The 16,957-nt window shown below is 36.0% G+C and overlaps 1 protein-coding gene across 14 annotated transcripts in view; it reads right to left on the bottom strand.

The window, feature by feature from the left end:
- SORCS2 (sortilin related VPS10 domain containing receptor 2) overlaps nucleotides 1-16,957 on the bottom strand; it is a 594,922-nt gene that overhangs the window by 11,044 nt on the left and 566,921 nt on the right. For 3 of the 14 annotated variants that reach the window (XM_072037800.1, XM_027457435.3, XM_038178793.2), the window contains exons 24-27: nucleotides 12,044-12,143; nucleotides 10,414-10,516; nucleotides 2,426-2,583; nucleotides 117-196 (exon numbers count right to left, since the gene is read on the bottom strand). In XM_072037800.1, the coding sequence (XP_071893901.1) occupies nucleotides 117-196; nucleotides 2,426-2,583; nucleotides 10,414-10,516; nucleotides 12,044-12,143 (441 nt within the window). Of the gene's footprint in view, nucleotides 1-116; nucleotides 197-222; nucleotides 1,437-1,464; nucleotides 2,355-2,425; nucleotides 2,584-10,413; nucleotides 10,517-12,043; nucleotides 12,144-16,957 lie in introns of those variants that run through there. The other 11 variants (XM_027457437.3, XM_027457436.3, XM_027457438.3 and 8 more) reach the window with 11 other exon arrangements.

Genomic DNA, 16,957 nt, shown 5'->3' with positions numbered 1-16,957 from the left:
TCCTAGTGACAGCATAAGGTGGTTCTCTTTGCAGCTTAAAAAGGTGTAGTTGTCTCGAGGGGTGCAGGTGAGGTGGGAGAATGGCACCTGAGGTGTCCATTCAACATGCCACTGACCTGGGACTGGACACTGACCGGCATCAGCAATAGGGGAACTCTGTAGCTGTTCAAGTTGCCACTTCTCCCAGAAGGAGTCACTGCAAGGTAATGGTGTTGAGGAGTCCCAAGGTGGGGGTTGCGATAAAGTAGGCAACATAAAATATATAGAAAACAAAAAAAGTGGATGGGTGAGTCTGGAAATACTGTACTGTGGAAATTCAAAAGTTATGAGAAGAGAGAGAACAAACAGAACCCTAGGCCTGCAAAACCCTGCTGTGCATGGGGCGGGGGCTGTTACAGACCTCTCCCAACAGGGAGGGAGAAAGCTCACCAGAATTAGAGGGGATCTCCATAGCATAGGAACCTTCTGCAAACAGTGTTGTAAAATGGAATTTAATATAGAGCAGGGATTTTAACATGTTTCATACTGTAGCCAGATAAAATAGAAGAGTATCATTAACAGGAATATTTTTTTGGCAGCAGTGAGTGATACCGGAGCTAGTGGAAAGCATTGCAAGTAACAAAACAGCACAGAGAGCTGAAGTATAGTTTTACATCTTAAATAAAGTCTTGTGTCTAAAAGCTGTACAGTAGCTGATGAATATAGATGATTATGATCCACAGAAGCGAACTCTTTACGCTCTGCTTGAAATGCTTCTGGTGTTGACAACCTGGCAGAAGCACAAATCACCTCAGGATCTGCCTTTGCTCACTGTCTTAAGTTTCACATCAAAACATCATGATCTTGCACCCTTTAACCATAACAATACTCCACCCAGATACAAGATTTATTTATTTTTTTTCTCTGTGTAATGTGTGCAGGATCAGGCTTATGTAGTCAGCTATGAGCAAGTAGAGATTATTTCTGAATGTGTCACAAATCAGGGTAGCATTTCTTTATTACAGCATCACCAGCTGCACTATATAAATAGACCAAGAGGGATTTTCTACCATTAAAAGTTATATTTTTGCACATTACTAGAGGTGTTTGAATGTTCCACATTAATAGGCATGTCTACATGGAGTTTGTTAGCAATCAGCTTTCTCCTCTAATAGAGCCTGGAGATAAGCTGATCAAACAATTTTAACACAAAATTTGTTTTTCCAGGCTTGTTTTTGGAATTAATTCCAACAGTCAGGAGTGTGATCAAGGTCTTCTTGCAAAATCTGAATAAAAACACAGTGGCATGCATATACAAAGTTTATAAAACAAAATACAGAAATACACAAAGATACACAATGCAAAGCTGGAGGATGGAAGCTCCCCTTGTGTTTTAAAGCTAACATCTTCAAGAACATAGAAACAGCACATGGTTCAGCAGATGAAAATGAAGACATCTGCAACAGAAGGTAAAGGTGAAACCTGGGAGAAATAAATCTCTCCTCTGCCAAAATTCTGTCCTACCTCAGGTTTTGTCACAACTGAAATAGATCCCTTTCTGTGGGTACATGATGACATTATAGTTGCCTGTTACAGCATGAAGGGACTGCCACTAATTCCAAAAGCTTTGGATTATCTGATTTATTTTCAAAAAATTTGTATGAATGAAATCAGAGAGCTTTTCCCATTGTCCTACACTTTTCAGACTTCGACTTCAATGAACTCTGAACACAATGGTAAATTTCACAGGAACTTTACAGCTCAGTACTCTATGCTACATTAAAAATAACCACTGGGGGCCAGGATATACACTTCTACCTGACACTGAAATCATTACTCAGAGTTTCACAGAAAGTTTCCCTTATAGGTTCCTTATGACCACCCCATGAATACTAGCTATAATAATAATATAATAATTAACAGTTAAAATAGGGAAGACTCATAAGATTTTTTACACAGGAATAAATTTAATGTTGCTAATAATGAAAACTTTAAATGCCACTGGAATATAATGACCAATACAGCAATGAATATAGTTACAATTCATCTGAAATCTTGGATATATTGACTGTAAAAACCTTTCTGGCCTTCTTGATTTTCCACTAATTCAGGGGATTTTTGAATTAATTCAGATGCTACCAATTATATCCTGTTCTACCAAATATAATTTCTCTAATTATAAAAATTATCCAAGTCTCCTGACATTAAAATCTATTGTCTCTGTACCTGTGTTCTACATAGCATGTCATTCATACATTAGCCTTCATTACAAGCAAGCAAAAAGAAGATAATTGAGATAATCCTTTGTCAGTAGTGTACTATTTGCTTCATCCCAAGTCTGAGCAGAAAATGAAAAAAGAAAACAAAACAATAACCTAAAATGAAAATGAATATCAAGTAAAAAATCAATTACTTACGAAAATTTATAGACTAAAAATGAAGTTACCTCTTGCATTACCTAGCGTTTGAGAGTCCAGATCATCATCAATAAACTCCTCACCCTGGATGATGTTCTGGGTGTCCTCACTATGATTGACAGGGCTTGTCATCTCCTGTTCTTTTTCATTGTGCATCTGGGCATAGACATTCCTGCCTGGCAGTTTCCTAAATTGGACAAGGAGAAAAAGTTTTGTGATGGAAGTCCTTTGTGCCACACACATGCTGGCACCAGAGCAGAGCTCCAGCAGACTGACACAGTACCAGAATCACGTCATAGAACCAATCATATCCATCCCTGATTTTGTGTTCACAATCTAAGAGAGTTTTATTTAACTGCCTTAACTGCTCAAGAATTCTGCATTGATGATTTCTTGGCTAAGTCTGATACACAATAAACTATATTAAAAATAAAATAAGAAATAAAAATAAATAAATAAATAAAACCACACAAAAAGTGATTTTTGTTAAATAAAGCAATAATAAGGCCCAACAGAAATTCTTTTCTGGTACCAGACATCAGATTAAATCTGGGTTACAATCAGTCAAGCCCATCTCCCTGGTCAGGTGGGCTGACACTGAAGGTCAGTGGTAGCATTCAATGGCACTCTCATAATGTATTAGAGTTGAGGAGAAAGAAGCAGGAGAAATCCAGGAGACAGGGAATGGGAAGGGAGAAGAGAGTGATGCACCAGGAGTCCAGGAGAAAGGGCTGTAGAGTAAGGAAGCAACCCAGCATTGGTAAGGGAAAGTAAGAAAGTTGTGCTTCTATGCACGGTTAGTTCGGTAGAGATAAGCAGGCAGCAATAAAGCACTACTGGGAAGTGCCAATTTAAACATTTTTTCCATGGAATACAGCATTTAACTTATTCGTTCTGATATGAATCTAGAAAAACAAAAAGCATGTTATTAAACAGCTTTATCAGCTCTAACAGGCAATTAGCACCATAGCTGAACTTGGGAAGCTTTAAAGTAAGTATGGTAAAGCTTTCTTACCTAGATTTACTTAAATTAGACTTTGTAAAATCAAAGGGGATAAATCAGGGGTTTCTAACTTTTGTAGCAGAACTCATGGTTTAAACATTTCTAGAGAGTCATATCCTCTGTTGCAGCTGTGTTCATCTGAAATCAGCCTGGGCACACAACAGCATCCATTCCTACTCACCAAGCAGACACTTCTGATTAGGGAGCTGCAGGTTGTGAGCTCCTTGTCCCACATAGCAAGCAGCAGCTTGACAGCTCGATCAGCATGACAGCAGATCATGGCTGTTGAAGTCTGTGCTCAAAAGAAATGGTTGCAATGGGCAGACAATAAGAAAAAAGGGAAAATGGGGTTGAACTGCTGAGGTTAAGATGAGGTTTCTGCTTTGCTCCTTTATCTACAGGGCAAAGACAGAAAAACCGACAGCAATTTTTAGGTATCCCTCTAAAAATGGCCAACTTCTGCTCCATATTCTGGCAGCAGTATGACAACTGGATAAATACATGAGTTGCTCTGCTTTCTTTTGGCTTTCAGAGATGACCTGTGTTTAAATGTTATGTCAGAAGAAAGGTTCAGTTCCACGTGGCATCAGTTTGAGATAAAAGTTACTGCAGCATCCTATTTTGAACAGCAGCTTTCATTGCTTCACAAGTAATTACAGAAAAAAAAAGATATTGTTAAACAATGAAACATGAGTGAAAGGGATCTCCTCCCTATTGATGAACTGCATCCTATATATCTAAATATGTAGACACACATCTTTATAGCTGTGTGCGTATGCACACATACACACATACATGTATATTTATAAATCAGGCATTTTATTCCATTATTTACGAGCAGCACAGAGAAAGAAATGTGTTTGGTTTTACTATTTTCTGTACCCCACTGAGCATAGAGTAAATAAAGCACAGGCACTAACTAATCCCAAGGATGGGAAAAGGGTCTGGTAGCACAATGTTATGCTGGTATGACTGCTTCAGGAGGTCCAAAGGTTCCTCCAACACTAACATACTTTGCCAAGCCCTGCATCATTGTCCTCCCATTAACTGGAGTAAAAAAGCCACATTAAAATGGAGAGGGACATTCCTTCCTCATTACGAAAACAAATGCATTAGGTAATTAATTGTGATTTTTTTTTCTCTAGGGCCAGTAACTTCAGACAGTTTATAATGTGTCTGCTAATGAAACTAGTCATGTGTAAAATAATATCTGTCTCAATCAGACCTGCACCAAACCTGTCAAATTGCTTTCCTTTCAGTCCATCATCAAACATCTATGGGAAACAAAACCCAAAAGAAAAGCTTTGCAGCACATACCTTTCTACAGAAATTGGGGAATCTTCTCAAAGACGTACTTCTGACAGATTTGGAAGCATCAATAGCATTACCAAAATATTTTTGACATAATAATGATGTTATCCATCTCAAACCCATATGGCACTCCAGATCTTTAGTGAGAGCTGCTAACCTACTTGCTGTCTGTCTGTTTTCACAGGCCAAAGGACCTGCCTGAAACCAGGTTAACAGGGTGCATCCTTTAGTATAAATCCTGAGGTTTCAACTGTTGTATCCAGTAAATCTTACTTAGATCACCATAATCCCAATACACACTATTAAACATGCCTGAATGAAGAAACCTCGCAAGTTTACAACCATTAAACTTCTTGACGTTAAGAGCACTCCTTTATGGGTTATGGATAAAAGGAGAAAATACATAAGCTGATATTTCTCACTCAAACTTCATGAACCTGGTCCTGTTAAGCACAGATCCTTAAGGGAAGGTATAAAGTTGAGGTACTCTGTGTAGTATCTTATCTCATGGAGCATGGATGGGAGGAGGGGGAATATTACAAGTCTTGTGAAGGCCATCTGACCTGATACATTATAGAGATTTCTATGTGTTTCATATTGCTTCAATTTTACAAGGAAGAGATTTATCCAATCTCAAGAAAATGACAGTCCAAGTCTTTTCAAGAAGCATTTTTTAACATGTGCCAGATGTTCTGTTTACGTGGGACAACCGCACTGCAGAATGAAACAGGATGTGGATACTGAATCCTTGCAAAAGACGGGCCTAATTCTGGCAATTTTCCAGTTGCTCCACACTGCTCTAACATGTAGGAAGGAAGCTGCTATCCCTAATTATTCCGTAAAAAAAAAAAAAAAAAAAAGTGCGTACCCTGATGTGTTTTGCTCTTCTAAGGAAGCAATTTATGTTGAGTCCATTGTAAGTGTTTGAAGTAGGCAGAGCTGAAATGCTTGGGTCTACATAAAAGACTACTGTGAAAACATGACAAGACATGAAATTTGACCCAAGAGATTTATATCAGCAATACAAAAATTGAAAGCACGTTTATCAGAACAGAGAAAAAGATTATGCAATGGTTTCTTTTGGGGGTTTATTCTTCAGCTGCAAAATGCATGTGCTTTGCATCCATCACTGGAGACAATTACCTCTGCTGTACAGCACTCCATGGTTTACATTTTTAGTTCCTATTGTTTTCTCTGTAGCATTTTATTTCAACCACGAGGAGGAAGAAATATTCATGCCTGCTTTGACGACCATAAAAACATGAACAGGAGACTTAATTCTGCACAGAACTATTAATGAGAATCCCAGCACATGGCTTTGACTGAGCTCTCCAGGTCCCAAACCTTTTAGAAGATATTCTAGGAAATAATTGTTTTTCTACATTCACAAATTCTAATCAGTCCATACCAGGAACTGTTTGTACTTAAAAATGTTCAGCAGTATGAAACAGCAGGAGGGGGATGAGATATTGATTCCCACTCCTTTAAACTCTCTAGTTTATTTGGCTTTCAATTCCCGCCTTGTGGAGCCAATATTCATTGGCCTTTACACAGCTTCACTCATTTTCCAGAGGCTCGATTAAGATTCTGTTTAGTATATAAAATAGGAACATATTCACATGGCAAAGGATATGGAATAATGCATCATGCTCTTGGAACTTAAATAAAACTAACAACAACAATAATCCATTAAACAGAATATTTTATTGTGGTGTTGGTTTTATTATGTTTGGATTAATGTTCAGATGAATGGCTTCTTTGTGCTTTGAGATGCTTCTGATTTACTTCCCTCTTTCATTTTGGAAATCTTTTATACATGCTATTACTTTGATTTCAGAGGAAGTTTTTATGAAATATTACAGATCATTAAATTAGTGCCTTTATATATATGTATATAACTAAGTGGCATGAATTGGGACTAAACTTGCTCTCATGGAACATAAAAGTAGTATAAGCAAGGTAGGGAAAAAAAGATAGCTTTTCTTCAGAGACTGAAAACGAGATAGTAAGTCAATGAGGCAGAAAGATAACAGAGTTCTGCTCCACATTGTGGAAATGGCCCAGGAGGGGGTTCATTTACCAAAAGTGGCACTTGACAGTCCCAAGAAAAAAAAATAAAGAATTATGCATGAAATTATATAAATTTGATTGAAGTAGACTCAGAGACATTTCTGAAAACACAGTATTCAGCTTTAGGATACAGACAGTAGTTTGCATACAAATTAAAAGATGAAGATTTTCATACTATTTTTAAGAATCTTTTTTGTTTGTTTGTTTTACTGTTAACCAAGTAAGGCACTTAAGCAGAAAAATTCTTATCTGCTCTGGTTTGGTTAATCTAATACCTTGTTTTTATACAGAAGTGAAAAAGTAAGAAAAGGATGATTTCACATCTTCTACTAGTAACATAATGATTATATGGTGGCTTTGATGTGGCTAAAATACAATTTTCTTTTCCTCTGCTTTGCTTACTGCAGACAGTGCTGTTTGCTTTCTCTATAATGTTGCCCACGACCCCCCACTGGGGAAATTTTCTCTGAAATGATGAAGAAATCCTTTCTGGATTGTGAGTTGAAACCCACAAAAACAAAAACAAAAACAAAACAAAAAAAAAACATTGTTTCAAAGGGATTGGAAAATGTCTTTCTTTACTGAACCAAATTTAGTAAAGATACGATGATACAGAAAAAAAAATATGCAGGTCTCAGATCTGTGTTTTGACCTGATTTCTCAAAAAAAAAAAAAAAAAACTGACCTGATTTCTCAAAAATATTTTCCATCTGCTTCACATTGTTCTGGTCTAAAGAAGCAGCTGTAGTCCATTGTTACCTGGATAGTTAAACAACTGAAGTGTGCTAGTGAGTACTGTAACACATTGTTTGCTTGAGGCATCAGATCGGTGATTTCCATACCCAGAATGTAAAATAAAGAAAAGGAAAATTATTGACTTGTCCAATATCCACGCTTGTTGTCTGCACTGTCTCATGTCACAGCCACAGTGAGATTTAGCAGCCTGAGTATTACTTTTCTTTCCTTACCACTATACTGAAAATTTCCTCCACCCAAACCATGTAAAACCAGTTTTGTTCAGTCATGGAATCAGACTAGAGTTATTTTTTAGAAGCCATCAACATTAATCATTTAAAACTTACTTCTCTTTTACCAGGTAAATCTTTCCAGATACCAAATTTAACATTAGGAACTATTTTTTGTGCTGGCAAAGAAAGAGAATAATCCAAGTCATGTTCTTCTTTGCCTGTGCCCCAATGCCAACTGCAAGTCCTGTAGACCCAAGTATTGTATTGACAAAACTAAGATTAATAAACCTTTCTCTGGCTGAAGATAAATGGAATTTTAATGCTTTTCTGAAGGAAGTATTTGCCTATCAGCTTACACAAACAAAAGGGAAGCACCACCACACCAAATCACTTCCATGTCCTCCTGTATAATTTTCTGAATTATACAAAAATGATGGACAGTATTAACACTTCAAAACCTTACACATGCCTATAATTTCTAAGTGGAAATAATTCATATTTACATTTGCATGTGTTGTCTGAGGTACCATAGGGTACCATAGGGTTTAGAAAGTGTTATTCTGCTGAAATAATCTCATAAATTTGAAGATTTTTTGTTGCATGTGGCATTCTTTCAGTGAATTCTTAACATTGACAAGCCTTCAAGGATTTCAGGTTAGTTTATAACTAATGAAGGACACCTCAGTTTCATAACCTCAGTCCCTAGGGGCCAGTTTGTAAACTTACAAACTCACTGTTCTGACTTTAAAGGGACTGCACTTGCAAGAAAGTACTCCATGGGGATCCAGAAATTTATTGGAAGTCCACATAAACACAGGGAAGATTTCTTTTTTAAGATATTTTTTTTTTAATAGGATTAGATATTTGGGTGGGAGAGGAGTTCACAGGAAGCACAAAGAGAAAAAGTGATTCTTCAGACTGAGCACTGATTAGGCACTCAATATGCTTTGAAAACCAAACTGTATGAAAAAGATGCAACTAAAAAAAAAAAGAAAAAAACATCTTGGAAAGGCTTAGCAGGAATATTTAAAAATAATTCTGTCAAATATCTCAGAAAGAGATATGGTACAGATCCAAACTGAATATTACTGCATTGTCATTCATCAATGCCAACAGCAGTTTTCAGGCTACTGAGAAGCATCTGAATATATCTCACATTTCTCCTCACTTGCACTAAAATTAAACGCCCATAAAATTCAAATGCAAATGATTTTCACAAATTATGTATGGAAGTGTGCGAGACATTAAAGCTCACAATTTGCAAATGGTACTGTAGTTTCCTCCTTAATAAAAGCTCTATTTATAAAGCAATGGTTCATTGGGCATTTTAGAAAGGACTTAAGGAAAATAATTTTTTTCTTCCTTTCTTGAATATTTTATACTTCTTTTGCCACACAGTAATTGTGTCTGTTATTTAATTGCTCTCATTTAAGAGCTAATAAAAGATATAAGTCATACTGCTTTCGAAACATATCGCACGCAAGTTTTATGATTCGATGCTACAACCAACAAATCCTCCATGTATTGCTACTGAAATACTATAATTACATCACATCAACCATTTTTATGCCTTTTCTTGCTGCAGGCACCTAAAATAGGGAAATGGATTTTTATTCAGTTATAGACAGTCTGATACAGCATTATGTGCTTTGTCCTTTAGAGTAATCAGTCACTATGGGCTCTAAGAAACTTATGTCCTGCAGGGAAAAAATGAAGAGATTCTTGGCAAAGAAGGTTTCTCTATTGACTTAAAAACGCTCATCTAAACAAACTCTCACTTAAATGTTTTCTATGCTTATTGCCCTTATAAACTTGGTGCCACATCTACCTCTATAAACTTATGCTCATTTCAAATAAAAATCAACCCTGAATAATACGACAAATTGATAGAAATCCTGAGTAAAGATTTGATGATAATGAAGGCTTCTTTCCAATATTATCAAACCCAACAGCTTCTAGATGCTCCAAAGTTATTAAAATGCTAAGAATATAGCCAGTGATAACACAAACTCATGAAAAAGAACAAAATTCTTCTTTAAATTGCACAGCATCCAAGTAGTTATGATTGAAACCCGTTGTAGACTAAAGATCTATCAGACTGCCAAAGACTGGAACAGTAACCATTGTCAATTTTGAGGATATGTCTCACATAAAGGCCACCTCTATAATTATTTCTTCCCTTAACATATCCTAGTGTCAAATTAATGCTCATCTGTTACCAACGCTTATTCTATGTGGCATTGTCCCAGTACTTAAAACGTTATGCTTGCAAAGAGAAACTCCTCAGAGTTGTAAATTTTGATAAAATTACATATATACATATATTTTTTAGCAAAGTGCATTGCAGATGTTTGTGATAACTGGAGTTCATTCATAACTTATAAGAGTAATGAGATAGGAATAATATTTTAGTTCATCTTTCTTTCTTGATATTATTTAGACAAGGCGAACAACTCTCCACAGTTCCCACATTGCTACTATTTCCTTGAAGTTAGTTCAGAATGAAGCACAGATGAGCTTCAAATATGATTTTCAAAGTGCTGGACTTCTTGCAGTCTCCTTTTGAAACAATAAACTTTTTTTTTTTTTTTTTTTTTTTTTTTGCTGATCTGTGGGTAAGTCTAAATCTCAAAATGTATATGTCGTTGATTCAGGTTTTACTTGCCTTTTGAACTTGTAGAGGATGAAAGCCCCAACTGCAACTAGACAGATAACAAAGAGAACCACAATAGCCCAGTAGCCACTGCCTCCTCCAATCCTCTGAGAGTCTGAAATAAAAAAAACAGCACAACAGCTTAGCATGACCTCTTTTAGATCAGTCATAGTCTTGGGGTTTCTCTTCTATTTAATTGGTAGGTCAAAACATTTGTTCCTACTTGTGTAACCTCTCCAATCCATCTGTAGCCTCTTCAAAAAGGCAACAACACATAATTAATTGGTGACTTTCCACTGAAAGACAAAGAACCAATTTGAGAAAAAAAAAAAAAAAAAAAGTACCCTGAATTATTTGCAATTATTTGCACACTGAGCAGGGTTTATTTTTGTTTGTTTGCTTGTTTTGTTTTCTGTGAATCCAAAGTTATCATAGGAAATACCACATACCCTAAGTAAATGTCATGCAAAAGCAAGGCTGTATTAATTTCACAGATGGAGAAACTAAGGCTCTGAACAACAAAGAAGCTCATCAAGATCATATAGTGGTAAACACTGGAATGTATGTGGGACTCGTTCAACTCTAGCCTTTTAAGCTGGTAAATAGATGTTATTCCTTTAAGTGAATGTTTTCTAATGACATCAGACATGGTACCACAGTGAAATTGCAGCATGATTCTACTTTAAAGAGACTAAGTAACAAAAACTTTATCTTCTAGAGAGAGCTGACATAGTATCATTTACATCAGTATTAGCATAAATTGTGGTCAGCTAAACTTTTGTTCCACAGCACATTCAAGTAAGAGACAAGAATATGTTACTGGAGACGATACACCAAATCTATGAGACATTCTAATATGAAGTTTAAGAAATTTGAACTTTTTGGTTAAAATATCATTTTAACACATCTCTGTTCAAAATACACACACACATATACACACACGCTCTCTTCACCAGGTCCTATCTACAAAGGTAATCTAGAGATGGAGAAAATATATTCCAAAAAAAAAGTTTCAACTTGTTTTAAACAGAGAAAACATAGATTAGTTTCAGTATAGGATTAGCAGGGTCTCTCTGCAGAGACCCTACAGCAAGCTTCAGATCTGTGGATCCATCTGTGTGACACCAAGCAGAGATACAAAGCCATGTCACAGATGCATGGAGTTATGTTAGGAGTGGCTTCAGAAGATCTGCTTTCTCAGTAGCTAGTTCAAAGTGCCTCTAGTTCAACAAGTGTTTTTTTTTGAAGCCTTCCTTCATGGCACTGTTTTGTACAGTACAGGTATTAATGTCATGGCAACACAGAAAAGAGCGAAAAAGAACATTTTGTGATACAAATCATGATATATGACAAAATAGAATTATGTAAAAAGCATGTATTTGGTGGCGATGGTTATTCACAAGTACCAAGTAAAAAAATATATACACGCATACATGTATATGTATATATATATATAAATATATATTTATATACGTATATAAACATGTGTGTAGCTATACATCCCAAGTAAATATATGTACTTGTGTATGTATATAAATGTACACATACATATACTGTTACAGAAACTTTCTCCTTCACCTATCAGAGCTCTAATAGGCATCCAGAAGCTGGTCAGTCAGGAGCTTTGTTGATATGTATTTACCTGAATCGGAGTCCGCTAAGGTCACCAAGACCCAATATCCTCCCCTCAGAAAGAAACTGATGTTGTGTGCATTCAAGGCCTGCTTTATAGTTGCTATTCTCTGAAAACACAATAGAGAGAATGTCTCAGACATCTTTTACTCAGTTCTATTTTGAGAGACAATGCTCTGAATAGGACAGCCCCTGGTTCATTGTAGTGAGAAATTCAGAAAGCACTTGTCATCGATGAGCTGAAATCTTAAAGAAATTCCATAGTTAAAAATCATGTAAAACTCCACAAGCTGTAAATGCTGAAAATATCAAATCCTTATAGCCAAATCTTTCTGCTTACTAAACCCTTTAGGTTTACCGCGTATGTGACAGACAACATGTTATATATGCATGCACTGTTGGGTTTATCTCAGTCATAACTCAGACTATGCATAAGCCATATTAAAAACTCTATCCATTTTCCTAACCCTATCAGAAGTCAATCTGCAACGTCACTTTAGATTTTTTTTTACTATGAAATGTAACTGTTACTTGATAATGAACTGCGTGTTGTAATTTAACTCATCTCTTTTGCTACAATTGGATGGATTCCATTTGTATCTAATTTTTAACAATATTCTATAGAAATATATACACCCGTCCATGTGGAAAAAAATAAGGATTCCTTCTATTTTTCTCCATTGGACAGAGTACACTAATATATGGTCACTTACGTTTTTATGGAGCAGAACCATTAAATATACCATCATATCCTAACTCCAGATGAAAAACTGGCTGAATTTTCCCTTCTACTTCCCTCTGTCTTCAACACAGGCAATCATCTAAAAGATCAAAGCTAGTTTAATACTCTATGCCTTATAATTTAAGGTATGATTTCCCACAGTATGCCAAATTAGAAATATGCTTCATATTCACAAAACCTTCACAAGAACCTCCTTTTATGACATTATCAATTACGGTGCTCATCTTTTACAAGCCTTTGCAGCACAACACACAAAAATCCCTGCAGTCTTTCTCAGATTATGAAGAGGCTTCACGAAAGTTCAGATCCATATATTCTTGCTCTTATTGAGGAATATCTAACTTCCGAAGTCATTTCATTGACTTTATTAGATTTTTTTAAATTTTTTTTTGGTGAAGGAATGACTTAACCTAAGGATGACATGAGCGTGGCCTCAGTTATTTTACAGGAAAATTACTCCAGATAGCTCTTAAGTATTTATCTTTTTACCCAGTGTCTGAAAAGAGAATGAATATGAAAACTATATTGATTAGCAGACTTTAAAGTGATACTGACACCATTGAAATAGTTACTTAGTCAGTTCAGGCTCAATCACATTTGCGGGATACAAGGTGAGAGGGAACACTGCTTTAGGCTAATCTAACTTTCATCCAGTAAACACAGTTACTAAGCCCTGTAATTTACCTTTGAAAATGTCGTATTTTCCTGGCAGGTATTTGAGGAATCCAATATTTGCTCTGTTTTTTTGTTTGTTTGTTTGTTTTTTTGCTCAAGCACCTAAAACTTGTTTATTATTTCTCACCCCACCCCTACATTTCCACCTAGGTCTATGTAAACTACACTTCCACAGGTCAAAGATCTGAACTCCACGTGAATCCATCCAAAGATTCTGGCATATGTCTTTCACTGTTAGATTGATGTTTGTTTCAGCCCTGATGGTTTTGGTTTGATTGATTCCCTGTGGTATGTTTTGAGCACAGTGATGCTACTTTTAACTTAAAGAAAAAATAAAAAAAAATAACCCAGTGTTTAGAGCTCTTAAAGTTCTTACAATGGCATTTGATTTTTTATCTTCTTTTCCTACATCCTTTCCAATCATAAAATTTGAAAACAAACAATCCTATATAAGAATGCAGAAATAACTTCACTATTCAAACTCACTCATTTGGTTACACACCTGGGGATCTGAATCACCTGTTTTGTCAAAACAACTCAGTGGGAATTTTCATACAGTAGTTTGTCTAGATACAATCCTAAATTTTCCTCGGAGTCACTGCTTCCCAGGCTTTAGTTTAAATGCTCTTTAATTGACTCAACTGGATTTATACCACCATTAGACGTGTAATAGATGTGCATAAATAAAACAACCAAATCTTTCTCTAAAGGCAATTATATAAATGAAGCACTTCTGAAATTGCTGTGTTCTTAAAACCAGGCAAAATCACCCTCACACCCTCAGCTGTTATTTCTACATGCATAAATTTGAAAAAGGGCTTTTGCCTAAATGTAACCAAATGACAGAATTATCCAAGGGGCTCCTACTACTGTCCTGCCAACTTATTTACAATCTTAATATCAATGGCTACTTTTATAAGTACCGACATCTTATCTAGATTGCTAATAAACTTAATAAATAACATCACATCACAACATGCCTTGTAAAAGGCCACCACAAGCTCCAGCAAATATTTGCTTTCTGCCTGATCTAGAAGTTGTCTTTAACAATCCTTCTGAAATCACACGTAGTATCCCAACTCTAAAAGGTTGTCTACCAGGAACAAATAGCTTATTTCTAAGGGAAGAAACTACATAACTATGTCTAAAATAAGGATTTCAGGGGCACTCCCATCAAACATGCAGGAAACATTCTGAGTTGATGAATTCTGACAGGAACGCCACAGGACTGAGTTTGAAAACTGTCACTAGCAGTGTGACAGAGCACATCCTTTCAGTAAAACATGAGAAAAGGAATATGATGAAGACCCTCAAAATTCTCTTATTTCATATTTAAGCATGTAACACCATGAGTCTTTAACTGTTGATTTAAATAGTTCAGGCTTCTGAGTTTACATAGGGTATATATTTTCAGGATTTTTCATGATTCACCACAGACACAATACATATTCCCCCAAAATAATGACATTCAATTCTAAATCAACAAATTTATATACACATATCCACAGCTAAAGGAGTGTCCCTTTGCACCTGGCACTAGATGATTGACTCTAAAGCTTTGTACTCTATAAAACAGCCAAAGAGTTGAGATGCAATACGAGCGTAGCTGATTTTTTATCACTGGATAGCATAGGTGACTGTAATTGCTCCTATCTTTCTTTGTTCCGGCTCCAACCAAATGCAGGTTGAACCATATTTGGTATTGTCATACAAGTAATTCCCAGGCACCATTCGCGTGATCCGGTCTAACCTAAGTGTCAGAAATGTACCATTCTTCTCCAGGTTTTACACTTTCTTTCACCTTTCCACTCTAGTTTCAGAAAACCTTTGCAGGGTCTTTCTGGGAGAATACTTATTACAGGAAGTGTGTTCTCCTAACCTAGTGTAATATCTCCGTAGCCCACCTAAACAACAGAAGTTTTCACAAATAACTTGCAACATATGATTGTTCTTCTTTATGCTATAGAGTAACTCACAGGGTATTTCACATAGAAGATAAATAAATAAATAAAAATGTAGCGTTGATTATATTCGATAATATTCTTCAAGGTGCCTTGAAGAACAGTGCTAATGTAACAGTAGAGATTTAAAGGGAACTAAAATACATAACATTTTTCACTGATGTAAAATGTTTGCAGAACCCAAGAATCAATCACCATAGTTTGTTTAAATTATTAGAGGGATCCATTCTATATACATTTGGAATAAAGAGAAATAATTTCCTTTAGAAGCTGCACCTTGCCTCCTAAAGAAGTAGAAAGACGCAAGTAATTTTGAAGAGGTAATACTCACCTGGCCAAAAGCCATAGTTCATGAATAGCTCATTACTAAGGAAACAACCTATTAGAATTAACTGTTTCCTGCAATATAATCAGGATTGTAGACTCCCAGGAATTCCCACTATGATTACAAAGTGAGAACAGTAAGAATTTAGGGTTACCACAGGGGGAATATTCTGTTTATTCATGCCGCTCTCTGCATATTTCACACTACTCTCTGTGCAAAACACCTGTTCAAGTACTTGGACAATGTCAGTTTACCCCTTTGGATCTTCCAAAGTGTACCCCATCAGTATCATAAACACTCTATTGCTATTGTGTTAATACGATGAGATTTGTCTTATCTACTTCTCCAGCTCTTTGAATACTGTGACGTTGCCTCAAAGAGTAGTAAAATACCATTCAAAATTAACAATACTTTACACTGTGATTCTTCATAGCTGCCAGGACTTGAGCTGCAAGATACCGGCACAGAGTTGGGATCTGTTCCTTTTCTATCACAGCAAAAGGACAAGTATCATAAATAGTAATTTAGAAAAAAAGACCAAATAGTATTCTGATTTTCTACTGGCATATACTTTTTACATGTATTATGGAATGGATATGGTTTAGAAGGGGGCGGGGGGGAGTGGAGGGGGGAATGATGACAACGGACTAATTTCTGATTTTCATTTGTTTCTTGGCAATTGAAAAGGATCTCATAAAGAAAAGACAGAAACTACCTGTTTGATGCTCTTTAGGTCAACTATTACAGGTCTATTGTTAAGGTTCTGTTTCTGTTGGGCCTGAAATCTAATTTGCTTTTGAAGAAGTGAAAAAAGTTTCTTCCTCTTTAGAAACATCAGTGTTCTGAACACACTCTTTGTTCTACTTGATCTTCACGGACTGTCATGCTATTGCTGTTGTTTCTGTTTAAAAAACAGATCAATATTATTTATTCTTGAGAAATACAGAAATATCACTAGATTATGCTGTGGAGAAGAACATGGCCTACTGTGAAAATGCTGTATGTCTGAAAAAGCATTAAGAGGGAAGAACGGTTTATTGTGGGTTAGCATTTAGTTGAATAATAATAATTTCTTCTCCTCTGTCTTCTCACATGGTAGGACTTATTCCTTAATATAGGAAGGTGGTCTAAACACTGCCATACACAGAAGTCATACTTGTTGCCAGCTTTTAAATGTCTCTTGTCAGGAGGAAGTGAGATCTTTACACAGTCAGGGAGAAA

The sequence above is a fragment of the Anas platyrhynchos genome, chromosome 4, assembly GCF_047663525.1.
Source record: "Anas platyrhynchos isolate ZD024472 breed Pekin duck chromosome 4, IASCAAS_PekinDuck_T2T, whole genome shotgun sequence".
In the NCBI taxonomy this organism is placed as follows: domain Eukaryota; kingdom Metazoa; phylum Chordata; class Aves; order Anseriformes; family Anatidae; genus Anas; species Anas platyrhynchos.
Note: the sequence above shows the minus strand (reverse complement) of the source record. Positions and strands in the feature narration are given on the sequence as shown.